This window comes from Arvicola amphibius, chromosome 11, assembly GCF_903992535.2.
Source record: "Arvicola amphibius chromosome 11, mArvAmp1.2, whole genome shotgun sequence".
Taxonomy (NCBI): Eukaryota; Metazoa; Chordata; class Mammalia; order Rodentia; family Cricetidae; genus Arvicola; species Arvicola amphibius.
Window position 1 is genome coordinate 120159549 of NC_052057.2, and position 18453 is coordinate 120178001.

Genomic DNA, 18453 nt, shown 5'->3' on the forward strand with positions numbered 1-18453 from the left:
CTCATGAAGGAACGACAGTCCTTAGTTTCTGTAGGTGTTGTATTGACCATAGTCTCAAGACAAATCACTGCTAGTGTGAACAGAGAAGGCGTTTTAGAGTGTCCATGCTGTGCAAGAGGAATGTAAAGGACAGGAATGTAAGTTCCCAGTGGGTCTCCCCCTCCAAACACTGTCAGTGCCTTGGGGAAAGTGATGGGCGGGTCTAGTTCCTCTTCTAATACCGGGGGTAAAGACAACTTCCGAGTGTGCTCTGGGGTTCCCAGGACTACCAAACAGTTATCTTGGGAGAACGCTTGCTGTGATCTTGGTCCTAACTTCACATATGTTTTCATCATAGTCTTGAAGGGAATGAGGAATTGACATCTCACTCACTCTCTTCCTGTCCAGGAACTCCAACCCATGGCTCAGGCTACCCACAGCTGCTATCCTGGCTTTACATTTGACCAAAATTTTACTGACTTTAATTACCTAATTATTTATTTAGTGTTTTCTTAGTCAGGGTCTCACTATGTATCCCTGGCTGTTCTGGAACTCACTCTGTAGACCAGGCTGGTCTTGAATTCAGAGATTTGCCTGCCTCTGCTTCCCGTGCGTTTAGATTAAAGGCATACTGGACTATGCTCAGCTTTAACAATGTTTAAAACTGAGGTTTCTTGTCTTCCCCAAACTGACCTACTTTGTGCCTGAGTTCTCATACTTAGGACTTAGTCTCTGAATCCCTGTGTCTTTACTTAATCCACCTTTGAGTCACACTCTGCAGGGGCAGCTGGGCTAGCATATCCCTGGATCCTGCCTAACATGTATCAGTGTGTCTATCTCCATCTTCCTAAGTCTGATGTCAGTCATCTGCCCCTGAGGAGTTCATCCTGCACTGAGCCCATAAACTGATGATCCAGTCCCTTTTCTGATTCATCTAGCATCCTGGGACAGATTTTTACCCAGTGTCCCCAGGCTTTTCCCACACCAGTAGACTGTTACATATCTTGATCTCTTGTTCTGTCGTCTTAAGATTTTTTCTTTTTATCTGATAGTTGAGAGGAAGGGGGACTTGCTCTTTGTTGTTGTTTTCTGGGTAAGACAGCCCTCTCTGGAGCTCAGGCTGATGTATATGTAGCCTAGGTTGGCCTGCAACTCAGTTCTTGCTGCCTTAGCTTCTTAAGACTTGGGATTGGCTACAGGTATATGCCACACCCAGCTAGGAGAAAATGATTTTGTAGCATCTCTTACTCTAGAGAAGTTTATATTGTAACTGGATGCATGGGCTATGGCTCCATATTATAGAAAGAAGGCCTGGTATGGATATGTACTGTCCCAGGAGGTAAAGTGTAATGCTCTTCCGATTCACTCACCGGCTTCCTTAGTAGCTTAAGTTATCTCTCAGTTTTCAGGTGAATTCCTCAGAGGCAAGATGAGAGTGTCTCCTATGTGAATGTCTAATAGATAACAGGAATAGACTTGGGGATTTTTTACAAGCATAGTGTGTATTGTTGACAATGAGTTTGGGTGACAATGTTTATCTTCATGTTGCTAGGTTACAGTAGGGCTTTACTGGGTCTCCACCCCTCTGTATGAGGAGAAAAGGCACGGGGAAGAGCCATCCTGAACCTTAGGTGACTGTGTGAAGTGTTAGCCACTGCTCATGTTTTTCAGGGACAGTGATGGGAGAATGGATCTGTTTATGCTGTAAGAAGGGATTTCTGTTAAAGGGAAATAGGTTTTATGCTATTCCTTCAGAGTCGCTGGGCAAGACCGTGGCCTCGTGCCAGGCTGTGGGAGAGAAGGGGAAGGAGTGGAGATTGGGTGTCGTTAGTGAACATTCACTGTCACCCATAGTTGCAAAGTCTGAAGTCACCTGGGAGATGTAGAGCACACCCTCTTTAAATAGCATTGTGGGCCATAATTGATAACAGCTCATTTAAATGAGCAAGCACTTCATTGATATGTGACCAAAATCAAGACTTAAAAGAAACCTGAGATCTTGACCAATATTTAAAAATTCAGTTGTTTCCATCAGCACCTTGGCTTTGTCTTTGTTTCTTGTTTGTAAAATCAACAGAGACTAACGTACAGACACTAGAAGTTTGTCTTCAGTTTCCCAATTTCTGAAATCGCTCCATGAAGCAGGGCTGGATTTCTTTGACAAGTAGGAGTGATTTCATGTGTTTGGTTTGATCAAGATGAGCACTTTATTGTCATCCAGGAAACTTTTGCTATTTGCTAAGGAGTTCTTTGGCTGTCGGGGCTTGAGAATAGTGCCAATTTTCAATCTTCATTAGAGATGGAAGCCATGGGAATCACTCTTACCTCATAGGTCACAGAATATCTTTTTTAACTCATGTTCAAAGTTCAGTGTGAAGCTAAATGGAAATTCTTTGCCATAAAGGAAAATGTTTATAAGTAGAGACTCAGAGAGTTCTTCATTACAGCTTGCGTTCATTGGGTTGTATAGTATCTAAGATGTATTAGATAAAATATTCCCAAGAGATATCAAGGGAGATTGCAAAGAAGTTGAAGAAGGAAAGGAAGGAGAGCTGCGTGGCCAGGTGGAGGCAGTCGTGAGCTGTCTTTGGTAGGACTCTCTTGCTGGACCTGTTAGAGGACTTTACCTAGTAACACTGACGAGGACTGGATCCTAATGCTGTAGACACGTAGACAGATGGTGATCCCCAAGAGGACCTGCACCAATAATGATGCCAGGGAGATGGCATCCTGCGGAGAATATTCAGATGACTTCCCGACTGGCACTTGGTGCTAGTTGTGCTTTAGGTGCAGTCTTAGGAAGCTTGTTAGTCTGCCTGGTTGGTTAGTCCATGTGGAAGTTCTCCATCCCTTTCCCTGGTCACAAGATAGAGGAAGGTGTGGTTGATTCTGAAAGGCTGCTAGTTTATTTTCCAAGTCCACACATATATTATATACACTGTGACAAGCAAACACAACAGGGAAGGATGGCAGATAGCAGTGGAGCTGGGGCATTTATCAGATCCACACGGTCATCCTTTCCCGTGCCAGCGTAAAGTAATGGTTAGAATTCTGTAGCTCCCAGGGTGTGTCAGGGACTGTCCTGTATACTCCCCCAGACCCTCTTGGCTCACCTGCTCACCTTTGTGTTCTTAATTCTAGCTGGAATTATTTGGAAAGGAGATCCACATCTGACCTCTCATGGCTAGCAGTATATAGGCGGTGACTTTGTATTCTTAGGTTTAAGCTGGGAGAGGTGGGGGAGGGGGGCGGTCAGTGAAGGTGGAAAGGGAAAAGAAAGGTGATGAGTGTCCATTGATTGGCAGTCCGAGTTAAGCGTTCAGCTGGCCACAGGGGAGTAGGCAGAAGATACTAGAGAGAATGGAAGTGAAGAGCAGCAAGAGAGGAGAGAGGCGGCCCCGTGAAACCCGCAGTGGCTCTCTCAGGAATCACGTACTAGCTGCATAACCCCGGTAGGGACACTTTCTAGCCTGACCAGTGAAAAATGAAGCATATATTCCTGCAAAGAAATCTAAAGTCAATGGGTAATTCGTGCCGGGTGTGAGGCAGGCTGCTAGGAAGATACCTAAGGCAGGTGGTGGGTGTGGGCCCCACTGAGTAGCAAGCCTGTTTGGAACAGTTTTGGTAGTTACAAAAGTATACCAGATTACTGACTAAATGGTGCAATAAGTGGGGTTTATTTTTATTCTCTCTCTCTCTTTCTCTCTCTCTCTCTCTTTCTCTCTTTGTGTCTGTCTGTCTGCCTTTCTATTTGTCTGTCTCTCTGTGCAAGTGTCTGTGTATCCACAAAGGTCAAAAGGGGGTTTTGGATCCCTTCGGGCTGGAGTTACAAGTAGTTGTAAGCAAACCTGATGTGGGTATTAGGAACCAAGTTCTGGTTCTCTGGAAGAGCACGAAGTGATCTTAGCTGCCAAGCCATCTCCCTCCAGTTGATAAGGATGTCATTAGTAAGTTGACATCTAAGCTTCTCTAGAGACAGGAAGGAGGTTTTAGGACCTGGTTGTTGATATTGGTCAGTTGGTCTGTACAAGGTTAGAGTACTGGATTAGAGAGGGAGAGGAGGTAGGAAACTCACTAGCCAATGGCTGCACTAAAGGCCTTGTGGTAAAGAGTTCAGAGTAAGAGCAAAAGACATTTGTGGCCAGCAGATAAAACATTTGACATTGGTAACTTCTTCTTTGGGAAGTAGCATGGAGGGTCCCTGCTTGGGTTTGGGGTCTTGTATCCCTTTCTTACCGTAAAGCCAGAATAGTTAAAATTTTATAATAAATGAGGTTTTTTTTTTTCTAGTTGAACGTCTTTTGTACAATAGGCACCACCATGAAGCGAATCTAAAGTCAACATAAAGTAAAAAAGATATCCCAAGGGAGGTCATGATCCTCATGGAAGCTGTCCCTCTGGAGTTGGGTCTGTTGTGATGGGTTTCATGCAGTAGAAGGTAGGAAGGGCTTGGAGGCCAAGACCAAGCAGTGTGCTTGTACCAGTTCATTTACTGTGGCTCTTTGCTTTGCTGTCTAGGCTGGGAATTGAATCCAGGGCCTTGTGCATACTAGGCCAGCATTCCCCCAGTGAGCTCCGCCTCCACCTTCTTGTTTTAGCAGTTTAGATTGTAGGTACTGCAGAAGGGTGGCTGTGATTGGGTTACTAGGATGGGAAATGCAAGAGACATTTTCAAGAAAACAATAATCAGAGCTTGGAATCATGAGGGGGAATCCATAGAGTGGGAGGGTAACAGGCAGAATAACTCTCCAGTGACAGAACTTGGGAATTACTTTGGAGCCGCTCTGCGTCTTCCTGCTCTGCTACAGACTCATAGAGTCCCAGACTCAGACATGGTGATTTGGGTACTTAAGCACACAGGATTCTCAAGGCTTCAGCTACCTGTGGGGTCGGGGACAGCACTACCAAGTGGTAGACGTGGCTACACAGGTCTATTCTGACCTCTTTGGGACTTGTCTCTCTCCTCATGGATTTGGCTCCCTGAAATTCTTCCAGATGGTTGTGATCGAACTATCCATCTGGAGATACCCTCTGGATAAGTGGAAGAGTAGGAAGTGCTCAGCCTGCTGAGTTCTAGGCCTTAGCTTCCCTCCCAGTCTGCAAAAGCCACCTCTGGTTTTTATGTTTATGTATTGTAAACATTGAGATTTGGTTGCAAGGTAATGTGTAAAACTTCTTTCAGCTCGCATAGTGGCAAGACAGTAGAAAGGTCAGGGTGAGGCGTTGACCATCTGTTGATGGGAACAGGGACTATCCTTGGAAACCGACACTCGTCAGATTCCAGGCTCTGTGGTTTGGGGAGCAAAGGAAGAATAGTTTTCCCATGAGGTCTTCGAACCTGGCTCCTTCTCTAATGTGCTCTGGATTGTGAGTGGAACAAATACATTTTCTTGCAATAATGCTTTTCAAGTCTTCTTTAAGCAAGAATAAATATGTGCTAAAATATTGTTGCTAGAATAGAAATTAATGTTTTTACAGTCTTATGATTAGCAGATAGTAGAAGTAATATAGTATCATATGTGAAACCATGGTTTTTATTTTAAAATGGAGGCCTCGGAAAGGTAGAGTAGTTTTTTTTTTTTGATATGCTGAAAGACAGTAATAAACATTACACAATTTTTATGAAATCACTCTGCATAATTTCCCCATTTAAGAGACTTTTGTGTCAGAAGACACAGCATCAACATGAAAGCGATGTATGAGCCTGACATGGTGGCTCACTCTTGGGAGCCTGGCACACATAGCCCGTCTCAAAGAATTCAGTCACAAACCCTTTCCATGAAGAAGAACTTCCAGAATAAAACTTGTAAGATCATATTGTTTCATAAAGCTTGAGACATGCAGGAAGTTGCCGTGAATTATCCCAATAAGGTGCATTGTATTTGGACGGTAATTTTATCCAGCCTTTTCTTCCCAATCAGCATGGCTGCCAGGGCCTGAAAAGCTGTCATGTAACTTGTCAGTAAAGTGTAACTTAGCAAGCATGTCTCTTCTGTAGTCACAATACACCAGCCATAGGGCTACTGGCTATTGATCATAGAACACAGGAGTTTTATGGTATTTTCTGAGGATTTTATTAATATTAGTATTATTATTTGGTCTGGATCATCAGTCTGTGCTTATATATATCACATACTTTCCCTTGTTGTTTCTTTCCTCAATATTTGTATTTATCCAGTACACTAAATCGAGAAATACATATTTTTATCATGCTGTATTTCAAATTTTTAATTGGTTGTATTTTTAATAAAAAGTATACATGATAAAGCCACAGTATTGGTCTTATAAGAGGGATACCATTTTCCTAACTGGACCTATGAGTGCCACAATTATTTCAAAAATTTGGAATTTTTCTAATTATGTTTAAGATCATCCTGAGTGGAAAGGGACCTGTAACATACTATACTTCATACATATGCATTGTGTGAGATAATAAACCCTTTTTTCCTTTACAAAATATCACATCATGCCAAGACTTTGCTTTGCTTTTTGTAAAGTCACTTAATATTTAAAAACCCTGTTTATCTTTACTTTTGGGCTTTAATCACATCCATCAGAATCAGAATTGGCTTTTGATGAATTTTTATTTAATTATTAATTATGCTTGATAAAAATTAATTTTCACAGTTAAAATACCCCACAAATTTTCACCATGAAACAATCCCTTTTTTGTTCTCTCTCTCTCTCTGTCTGTCTGTCCCTCTCTCTCTCTGGGTATATCTGGCTATCCTGGAACTAACTCTGTAGACCAGAGTGACCTTGAACTCAAAAACAATTCTGTTTTAAAAGGCCAAATTAAGTTATTAGTAAAGAATAATTTTTTAGATATATTGTTAAATGAAAAGGGGAAGGAGCATAAGAATGAATGTACTTGCTGCATACGTTCAAAAATTGCATGTAATTCTAGTTGCGGCAGATGTGCAAGAAGCTGACAGCATTATTGCTATCATAAAAGGAGGCCCAGGCATTCTTGGTCTGAGAAGCAGGTGTTTAGTTGCCAAGCTTTTAGTATATGGTTTGTGGCAGAATAAGGGGCTGCAGTGTGAGCCTGAGGCTCCCTGGCCCAGGAAGTTGCCCATTGTAGGAAGGTGATTGTCCCACCCCTGCTCCAGAGAGGAGGCCTGGCTCACAAGGCTTTTGTTACTTTCTTTCCCTTAAGAAGCAGTTCTCATCCAGACCATAATAGTATGGTCTCAAAGGACATGGGAAGGTTGACGAGAATGAGCTTCACACCATGAACATGTCATGTGGTTGCTGTTCTGGGCTTTCCAACTACTGGATTGTCAATCCCTCTTTTCTAGAAGCTGCCAATGTGTCTTCTCTTTATGGTCATACCTTCATTTGGAAAATACTGAATGGCTCAGCTTGACTTTGGGAGTAGGGGCATGTGCCTGGTTGAAGCTCGGCCTTTCTCTTTCTGCCTTTTCTAAGGCCCTGGTGACTCTGTGTATTTGTACCTGGCCCTCTTGGGTGCTTTCTGAGGGAAGGGATTAGGTCCACTTTACCATCTCCTCAGCCTTTGCTGAAGCTTTCTAGTCTATGACTTCTCTCCTGACAGATTTAGCTGGTTTCCAGGCTCCTTCAGTGTAGGAGTATGGATGGAACAGCTGGGGTCCTTTTGCTACTTTGTTATATAGTGAAAAAACTCACACTTTGAGCTTAAGTTATTTACTTAAAGTTCTCTGGAAACATTTAATGGCTAAAACTGAAGAGCAAACTTTGGTTTCAACAGCATGTCTTTTGTTTGCTTGCTCCATCTCTTTCCACCTTGGTCCTCCCCCCCCCCTTTTTTATTGTGTTCTCTCTTTAAATGCTCAATTTATTGCAACTGTATTTTGGCTTGTATATTGTAACAGTGCCTAAAAGTACAACACCCCCTGGGATGCTTAATTCTGTCAGCCTGACTGGATGAAAGAGATGCCTAGTGCATTAATGAGGCAGACTTTTGGGCGTATCTGTGAGGGCTTTCTTTTTCAGAGAGGGCTAATTGAGGAAGGAAGACTTGCAGGAATAAACAGTAACATACCATGGGCCCAGGTATATAATGCCAAAGGAGAAAGCCAGCGGAGTAACAGTTCTCTTCTCTCTGCTGACAGATCCACCCAGATGGGAGCAACCTCACTGGGCCACCCTCTCATGACCCTTTACGGTGTGATGATGGACAGACAAGTTCTGATTTCTTGCTTTAAGACAACATCACTGTCCCAGGGCTTATTACCACTCTCCTGGAGGTCTTTAAATCTCACCAGTTAGAAACAGCCTGGTAAATAGGGGAAGGCATACAGACTGCTGGTGAGAATTATACCAACAAGAATTTTTATTACTTTTGGAAAAGTTACTGTTTAGGGTTTAAATATACCCCACGTTTGCAAATTTCTGAGACAGAAAGCAAAAGGGAATGAGGGTGGAGAGAGATTTAGGATTTTGTTAGAAGAGATAACCAAGAATACCTGTGTTGAGGCCATGCTTGCAGCCAGGAGGTTGTAGAATCTCGACAGAGGTACCATCAGTGCCAGGTGCAGAAGCTTCCAGACTCTCCTTTTTCTTTTAAGTGAAGGTTGCCAGCCTGAAAAAGGTGCCTCTATTTGAAGAAACCAGTCTTTGAGAATAATTGTTTCTCTCTTCTTTTATGCTCTAGAGACAGTCTTTCACAGATGAAATTATAGGAGAGAAAAGAAATCACAATACACTCATTAACAGTATTGTTTTCTTTGTTATTTTGAAGTATTTACCTGCATCCTAATAGCTGCTGCGGTTTAATTGGTTAACTGATGGTAATGGTGCTAATTCTATCATTAGTACAGTAGTAACTATCAGAAAGAAGAAGTGTGATTTTAACAGGTCAGTTTGAAGAAGGGCCTTTGCTTCTGTTTTATTGGTCAGAACTATCATGCTGAATTCTGAGCATACAGATGGGATGGGGCTCTTATACATAGCGTCTGGCAGGAAGAACGTGGCCAAGCCTGATAAAGGTAGAACATGATGGCAACTGGAAGATCACAGAAAGATCACATGACCAATAAAGGTTTGTGAGATTCCCAAGAGCTGAATTGGGCTGCTGTGATACTACTTTAGCTTAGCTCATTTGTGTGAGGCTTTTTATTTTGGGTTACCGCTGTGCGCTAAGTGTAAAGGCATGTATGGGGGATAGGAGAATGTACAAATCAATAAGAGGGAGAAAGTTCATAAAAAGACAGTAAGATATGTCCATACCATGATCAATGCAATGAAGGCAGCAACCAATATTAGAATGATGGAAATAGTGGGGTGAGACGAATTCCCATGGCTGGGAAACCATTCCTGGGGTGATGTTAGGGTCTGGTCATGCATCTGTGTATGCGAAGTCTTGAGGGCAGGGAACGATGATACTGCAAGAATGAGATGAGACATCTTGTCAGTGCTGACCCCCTGCCCTTTTCTTTTGCCTGGAAAAGCAGCTGACCATACGTACTCATAATGTAACTAACATTCTTGAGGTGAGTGTGCTGTACCAATGTAAGGTATGAAGGCATAAAGATCTGATAAGATCTTTTTCTTAACAAACTCAACTGAGAGACGTATGCCTAAAGCTTGCTGCAGTAAGTGTATGCCTTTCACCTTGGGCAACTGTTTTGTTACGGTGACAAACAGCCAGAAGAAGCAACTTAAAGCAGGTAAATGTTGACAGAGGCTTATGTTCTGCCGGTCCCCCAGTCCCAAAGAATTACACAGAGGTCTCCATTAATTATAAACTGGTTGGTCTATTATTTCATGCTTCTTATTAATTAATTCTTACATCTTATATTAACCCATAATTCTTGTCTGTGTTAGCCACGTGGCTTGGTACCTTTTTTATAAGCAAGGCATTCTCATCTTGCTTCCACTGTGTCTGCGTGACTACTGTAGACTGAACCTTTCTTCTTCCCAGAATTCTCCAATTCTGGTCACCCCCCTTGCCTGGCTACAGGTCAGTCAGCATTTTATTAAACCAATACAAGTGACAAATCTTTACAGCGTACAAGACCATTGTCCCACAGTTCTTCCTCCCTTTTTTCTTTTCAAAACAAGAACTCTGAATCTAATCTTCTTTGTTGGGCTTTTTTCCTGACCATTAATCCATAACAACTTGTAACCAACACTCTAAACAAAGACAAACATCCATAATCCATTTCTTGGGAATGTGGGCATAGTTTTCCAGGTGACTTCCTGTTGCTTGGGGTGCTGATGATCTTATGGGGACCTAAAGAAAATTTAGGATTATGGTCAAGTCCTGACTAGAATATTCTGTGAGGTTTGATCGTCTTAGCCAGAAGTCTTGAGGTTGTTCTGGATGTAGAACTCAGAGGAAACTCCAACAGAGGTCCTCTGAAATGTTGGATCATCTGAGCCATCTGCTCCTATCAGAGATTTTTTTCAGGGGGTCTTCTTTGATCAAACATGATTTTTCTTAACCCAGAATAAATCCACAACCTCTTATTTCCTGTGGAAACAAAAGCAAAACCTCTTCTCCCAAGTAACATATCTTTTGACTTAAAAGTTGAAGTCAGGGCATTTCCAAAATATATATGTTGGATTAATCCAGCAGCATTTATAATCAAATGTCTTTTAGCAACTGTTGCTCCTTCCTCAGCCACCAAACAATTCAAAGACAGCACAATAACATATAGTATCCAGATTCTTTGTATAGTTTCCATCTTTATGTGACTTTATTTTAAACTCTGTTTCTTTTATTTTTAGTTTTAATTTTTGTTTTTTTTTTTTTTTTTTGAGACAGGGTTTCACTGTGTATCTTTGGCTGTCCTAGAACTTACTCTGTAGACCAGGCTATCTTTGAACCCACAGAGATTTGCCTGCCTCTGCCTCCCAAGTGCTGGGATTAAAGGTGTGTGCCACCACACCCAACTACTGTCTTTTTTTTTTTTTTTAAAAAAAGGAGTTTATCCTTTTTTCTTCTCTTTCAAGCCTACATATATTTTAAAGCACACTATTAACCACTTAGACTTTTTTCATTTGAATCTATCTTTACTGTATATCTCTCTTTTTCTGACCTCATGAGTCTTTAATTTGCTAAACAGTATGGCTAGAATTAAAGCCATGACTTTTTCAGATGGATCCACCCTATTCCTTAGCTTTCTGAGAGTCTAGTTTCATGGTAGAGGTACTGGTGTGAGACATATTTATTGCCATAACTGTATGGAGTTTCAAGATCCCTGCCACCACCAAGAAGCATGCTGTTGGCTATTCATCAACATCATCTAAGTGTTTGGTGGCAGGGCCTCTTAAAAGAGCTGCAACGTTTTTGCAGCTAAAACTAAGTCAGGAAGCCTCTCTTAAATGTGACATGCTTGCCTCTAGCAAACAGAGCCTACCCGAGAAAATGCTGCTACCAAGAAGCTGTGCTTAACTCTGTGTGTGTGTGTGTGTGTGTGTGTGTGTGTGTGTGTGTCTAGAATTACTTCCCAAGTTGTCTCAGGTTTTATACGGATGCATTTGTCCACGTTGGCATTATTTGTTGACAGAAGTTTCTGTCTCAAAGAAATACACAAGGGTCTACATTAATTATAAACTGGTTGGTCTAGTAGCTTAGGCTTCTTAGTAACCACTTCTTACATCTTACGTTAATCCATAATTCTTGTCTGTGTTAGCCACATGGCTTGGTACCTGTTATCAGGGAGGCATTATCTTATCATCTTGCTTTCTCTGTGATGACTGTAGACTGTCTTTTCTTTTCCCAGAATTCTCCTATTCTGGTCACTCCACCTAAACTTCTTGCCTGGCTACTGCCCAATCAGCATTTTATTAAACCAATACAAGTGACAAATCTTTACAGTGTACAAGACCGTTGTCCCACAGTGGGTAAGGTATATTTTGGCTCAGTGTTTTAGAGGTTTTAGGGCAGAGGAGGCCAGCAACTCTTGCAGGCCCATGATAAAGCAAAATAATCATAGAGATGGGAACATGATGGGGAAGTAGGAGGCTGTTTATATCATTGCCATGAAACAGAAAAGGTAAGGGAATGTTCTAGACATCTCTCAATCTATTAAGACTCAGCATCACAGACTGTATGGCCCTGAGTTTCAATGGTCATTAACTGAGTTCTGTTCTGGGTTGGAGTCAGTGATGGCCTTAGTGGTCTGAATAATTCTTATCTTGGACCCTGACTGTACAGCACTCATGGGAATAGGCACATGTGCATGACATCTAGTAGGAAGAAGGTAGCCAAGTCTGATAGAGATGACAGTCCTAGGGCAATCTCAAAAACACAGAAAGGTCACTTGATCAATAGCTGTCCAGGAAAAGATTCATGAATGTCTTAAGCGATGAACTGGGTCCCTAGGGAACTTCATTAGGTGGGTTCATTTGTTTATTTATTTTTTATTCTGGATTTTTTTTTTATGTGCCAAGTGCAATGTAAAATATTGAGCACTGGGTGACAAGAAACACAGGTAGGACTCCTCTCAGAACTTTGGAATGGGGAGCGAGGCATAATCAAGAAGCCAGTGGAACGTGTCCTGTAGTGTCAGACACAACAACGGCAATTAGGAAACCATATTATGATGATGGGAGAGGTGGGGGGAGGCAAATCTCCAATGGCTTCAGACCTCTTTTGGGGGAGATGAGTATTGGAGTGAGATCTGCCCCAGTCAGTGAGCAGAGCCTTGAGGGAAGGAGACCAAGCTGGAAGGAAGGGATGGAGTGTCTGTCTGGAGGCCTATGCAGGCAGACAAGGGGGATGAGCTGAAGCCACGGCTGGGGAGCAGGCTGAAAACTGTCGTGTGGGTCTTGGTTGATTAGGTGAGGATGAGGGCTGAGGGCCGTGTGTCTGGGAGTGGATCAGGAGGTGTGGGTAGTTACTAGTAAGAGGGTGACTATGCATGAGCACTTGTCACGGAGGCTCAAGGCAGCTTGTGGAACTGGGATACTGAAATGTAGTTCCCATGACCTGTGACATGGGACACTGCGAAACACAGTGTCCAGTTGCATCCTGCTAGAGGTTGAGTAAAGTCTGTGGTTCAGGTTGAGCCACTGAGTTCTGCCATCTTCTTCAGATTGAGGGGCATGGCAAGAGTACCTCCCAAGGAGAACACCACACATTGCTAGATGTGGGGATCCAGTAAGGTCAGGTCTTCTTTCAGTAGGTTACTTTGATAAACCAAAAGTCAATCTTGGTTTGGTTTTTTTTTTTTCATATAAATGTATGCTCTTTATTCAAGAAGATGTTTTCAGTCAAGAGAAGTTAATGTTCTGTCAATCAAGGTTGATAGCTAAAAGAAGTGTGTGTAAATGTTCACTTCTTTGATTAATCATATATTATTTTCTCAAAGAAAAACTTCCTCAGATGTGGATGGAAGACTCCCGAGCACGTGTTTAGGCAGTGACTGAGCAGTGCTGTATCGGGCAGCTGCACTTCATCTCTTCGGAGGCTGATTTGGATGTGTGTAGTCTTTACATCCTATTAAATTTTTGAAAGATAAACTGATACAAGAGTGATTTGCCAAGGCCAGCAGCTCTTCCTTTTAAAACCTTGGCTCAGTGTACACACTGAAGGGATGGGGGAGTAAGATAAAAGCATTATAAATATGAGGTTAACTGAATTCAAATAGAAGGTTCTCTCAAGTTATTGCATTCCTTAGAAAATAAATACATTGAGCATATGGTTAAGATTGATCAAAAACGTATTCTGTATGCCAGTGATTACATTCCCATCTGTGATTAAGGTTTTCTGTCTGCATCTGGTTTTCACATTATATTTCTGTAACAAGAATCCTTTATATAGCGGAGTTCACTTTCTGTATTTTCTATTAGCTGCAGCTTGAACTACTGCACACATCGCAGATTTAAACATGTGCTTTTCATTACTTCATACCATTGAGAAAAAGTAATATTTGTTTGGGAATGTATGTTTTCCACAATTTCCATGGTAATACAGCACGTTGAGCCTTTTTAATAACACTCTTGTAGAGCTACAAATTGTTCGAGGCATTCTACCCTTATTGGAGCCCGGCCTTCAAACTTTCCTTAGTAGATGTATGTGCTCCCTGCCCCCACCTCATGAAGAGGCTTTGTGTATTTCAGGGCTGAGGGTTGAACAAAGAAATTATTAAAGATAAAGGGAAATTTTGAAATTTTCCTGTCATGGGTGTGTGATAGAAACTTTTCTGTGGAACAGGTACACAAATGTTTGAATATATTAGTCATAATGTTGATGGCTGTTGTTCACTTTATTGCCATTTCATCTGGGAAGAGTTTTAATAGGTTAGATGTATGAGATACAAAATAAACTCCAAATCCAGAGATTAGCTAGCTTGTTCTCTCTCCTCTCTCTCTCTCTCTCTCTCTCTCTCTCTCCTCTCTCTCTCTCTCTCTCTCTCTCTCTCTCTCTCTCTCTCTCTCTCCTTTTCTCCTTTCTTCCCTCCCTCTTTTTTCCCTTCCTCCCTTCTCCTCCTCTCTCCCCTGACTTCCTCTTTCACCTCTACCTCCCTCCTTTTGAAACGCTATTGATGGCGGCACAGCATTTCCCGTATGAGGCATCTAAGGCGAGGGCTGCTGATCAGCCACTTTAGGTTTGCATTCTGTGGCGTTTGAGTGTGTGTTTGTGTACTCTGCTAACTTTCAAAATCGTAAATGTGTACGTGTGAAATGTTTGGCAGCATTGTCTTTCTGCTAACTCGTCTTCTGAGTCCTCCTTACAATAGATGCTGTAAGTGGGGTTCAGAAACGTAACACTGTGTTCTGCTCTACATGGCTGTTTCCCATCATCTAGTTTGTCTCTCAGACGTTTCTTCACATGATAATGTTATGTGTCTCAGAACTGAAAGTTTTTGTTTTTGGTTAGAAACTGACCTAAGTCTGCATGTATGGGAGGGGCAGACTAACCCCAGGGTTTATTTCCTTAGCTTCATTTCTTCAGAGAAGACAGTCAACTGTGGCCCATACTGACCCACGAGGAATCATTAGTGGATATATCTTTTATTGACAGTTCCTCTCTGAGGTCTTTGTTGACAATTGTTGAAGAAAAAAATGATTTCATAGATCATGACTAAAATCTAAAAGAAAAAGTCTGTCTGCTTTCTTCTTTGCCCCATTTTTTTTTTGAGCTTCTGTTTTGACTTTTATTTATTTAATTATTTTTTGCCTTGGCATTGGGAAATGACAAAATTGGTTTCATAAGGAAATATATTGCATTCTCCACATGTAGTCCTATTTAGTTTTTATAATTGTATTTATTTTTCTCTTTCTGTTTTCTCCTCACCCACAGTATTTGAATATTTATATAATTGGAATACGTTATAAATATCGATGTATCTTGGTTACTTTCTATTTGAAGTATTTTTTGTTACTTGTTAATAAAAATATTAGTTTTCATAGTAAATTAGACGTTTTCAGTTTCTAACTGATTGCCTTTGCTGTTCTTTGAGACAATTCCCAACAAGGGAATATGAACCACATTTTTCTTATTTTGTGAATATTTTATTTTATTTGACTATAAAGAGCCAGAAACAAGCATTGACTCACAGCAGAGCCACATGGTGGCATATAGAAGGCATAGATACGAAATGGAATACAGCTTTGAAGTATGTCAGAGTAGGGCTACTTAAGCTGTTTCAACTCATGACCCCCTCTGCCTGATAAATTTTTATGTGATTCTATATATGTAAGTATATAAAATAGAAACACAATAAATTAAGCACTGATAATAAATTATAAAGAATGTTATTTAATTTTTGTTTTGTTTTGTTTTTCAAGACATGGTTTCTCTGTGTAGCTTTGGAGCTTGTCCTGTTACTTACCCAATAGACCAGGCTGGCTTCGAACTTACAGAGATCAGCCTACCTCAGCCTCCCAAGTGCTGGGATTAAAGGCGTGCGCCACCATCACCTGGCAAGAATTTTATTTTAAAATCACACTTTGATATGTACTTCTTCCTTCTGCTAAAACTGAACATGGATTTGGTTACTAATGCAACTTGCTTACATAAGAAGCGAAATCTTGGCTGAGCATTTAACACTGCAAGGTTTTGTGCATCTTCTGCATTTTTCAGAGGTGGTCGATGTTTTGATTTTATGATTATCAATACTGAGAATGCTGCTTTGCAGAAATTCATACTACAAAATGGCAAAACTATGTTTAGGGCCATTTCATAGATTGTTGAAAAGTTTGCCCTTATCCCAAGCCAAAACTCAGTTAATGATTTTTTTTTTAAAAAAAATGAAACTCAAGTCAGCAACTCAAACATCAACTTTTTGAAACCAAATATGCTAACCCTATTCAAGAACACACTAATATACTAATTTGATACATGCTGAAGAGTTACATTGAAAACTATGCAGTCTTTGTTTTCTGTAATTAAACCCTCCTGACGTTTCTAGATGATCAGAGAACTTCATGTGTCCAGTAACAACACTGCAATCCTCATATGCCTCAACCTCTAACCTGAGCTGAGGTGTTTCAGGCCTCAGTCACTGGTGTTGAGAGACACATACCCAGCACACAGGGTACATGTTTGCTCAGCTAAGGCTGCAATGAAGACATGTGTACAGCATGGGCAGACAGTGTCAGAAATGCGTCAATGCATGCAGATTTGAGCTTTTAGTTAAACGTTGACTCGAGTTCTTTCAGAAGTCTTTTACTGCTGCCTAATTTTTCATAACCTTCATACTCAGTTGAGTGACCCCATATCAGGCTGCAGCCCACAGTTTAAGGAGCTGTTTGCTTGAGCGTATTTACCACCTTAAATCCCTGAGAAGTAATTAGAATAAAATATAGCATCATTTATAGTGATCATTTTTTGCGATTGCTTTTCCGAAGCTATATTCTTTTGTTATTTATTGAATTTCTACTTTACGTACATATGCTTTCTTGAGCTTTTATAGTTCATAGGAATTAAGTGGAAAATCATTGTGCCGTTTGCGGGGATTCATACTACTGGTCCTAACAGTGGTAGGTGGGTGGTAGGCACAAAATGGAGTGTTTGAATGGATGAAGAAAGATTGATTCTAAAGTTGCCAATCAAGCTGGCAAAATGAGAAAATTTGGATCTCATAGAAGAAAGTAGTACAGACTTACTAGCTGAGCAGAATGGTCCATCAACAATTTTCTTAACTAAGGTTTCCTTCCTTCCTTCCTTCCTTCCTCCCTCCCTCCCTCCCTCCCTCCCTCCCTCCCTCCCTCTCTCCCTCCCTCCCTTCCTTCTCTCCCTCCTGCTCCCTCTCTCCCTCCGCTTTCCTCTCTCCCTCCCTCCCTCCCTCTCTCTCTCTCTCTCTCTCTCTCTCTCTCTCTCTCTTCCATTTTTTTCTTTTCTGGAAGCATGGAAGCAAAATTTTTTGGTTTTTCTTTTTCCTCTTTCTTTCTTTTTTCTTGCTTGCTTGCTTGCTTGCTTAGGCTGGCCTGAAATTCATTATATAAATTCTTGGCAAGTCTCCTGCCTCAGTTTCTTGTGTGCTCAGATTATAGATTTCACATACCATATCTTGCTTTAATATTTCTTTTAAAGTAGCCAATTACATAAAGATTATTCTTCATGATCATCAATTGTTTTCACCGATTGTAGCCAATAATGAGTGTTGGAGCTTCAGAGGGAGGAGAGAGTATGTATGGGTACTTTGTTTTGAAAGAACCTAACCGAAAAAAAAAAAAAACAAAACAAAACAAAACAACAAAAAACCACAAAACTTTGAATGTCATACCTGACCAGTTATTTATTTACTTTTGACATGGGCAAAGGGTAACCTGCCTTCTTAAGGGATCGGTGGATGCATACTTTAAAACCAACTAAAAAGAGCTCTGGCGTTCAGAGGGTGTTTACTCTTGAGTCAGATGATTGACAGGTTCAGGGTCTCCTAGTACACCACTTCCAGGAAACTAAGGAAATGGGAAGTGTTTGGAATTCTGCCACAAAATAGAAGAGTCTGTATCTGTGTCTTAAGCAAGCACAAAGCTGGCCTGGTTTATCATGTAAAGCGATGGGTGGGATGCTTTAGCCTGGTTGTGATGTGTACATTTTTTTCCCCCTTTGTTGTTGTCAATAGAAAGGATTGATCTGTGGGCTGGTGAGCTTATCTGTGTCCCAGTCAGAACAGCAGAGGAAGTTAGCAGAGCGCTTGGTGGAGAATGATTTCTGTGAAAAGAAACACTTGGAGAGCACTGAGTGTAGTGATAGGTGACTGTCGGAGGAAGGCGAGCTTTGAAGGTTGCCAAGGTAAGGAACAGATACATATTCTGATTTTTTTATTGTTTCCTTTATGTGCCAGAAAAACCACTCTATCGTTTTCTTCCAATCAGTTATAATTGTGCAGATTTTTCTCTTTCTTATTCTAGCACCTGTTGATAGAGTTGTGCTTACATTTTAACCACTTATGTGTGGAGTCTCTGGGTGCGGGTTGAGGTTGGGATCAATATATGCCCAAGGGAATTCTGCTTAATAGTTTGATCTAAAGATATCAAATGATCAATTGCCATTTTTTTTTCTGTTTCTTGCTATGTTTCATAGCACAT

The 18453-nt window shown here is 41.2% G+C and overlaps 1 protein-coding gene across 2 annotated transcripts in view; it reads left to right on the forward strand.

Moving 5' to 3' along the window:
* Runx1t1 (RUNX1 partner transcriptional co-repressor 1) overlaps positions 1-18453 on the forward strand; it is a 144690-nt gene that overhangs the window by 11820 nt on the left and 114417 nt on the right. Inside the window, exon 1 of one of the 2 annotated variants that reach the window (XM_038347417.1) lies at positions 18070-18157. The exons of the other annotated variant lie outside the window; for it this stretch is intronic. Coding sequence (XP_038203345.1) covers positions 18070-18157 — 88 coding nt within the window. Of the gene's footprint in view, positions 1-18069; positions 18158-18453 lie in introns of those variants that run through there. 2 annotated transcript variants of the gene reach the window in all.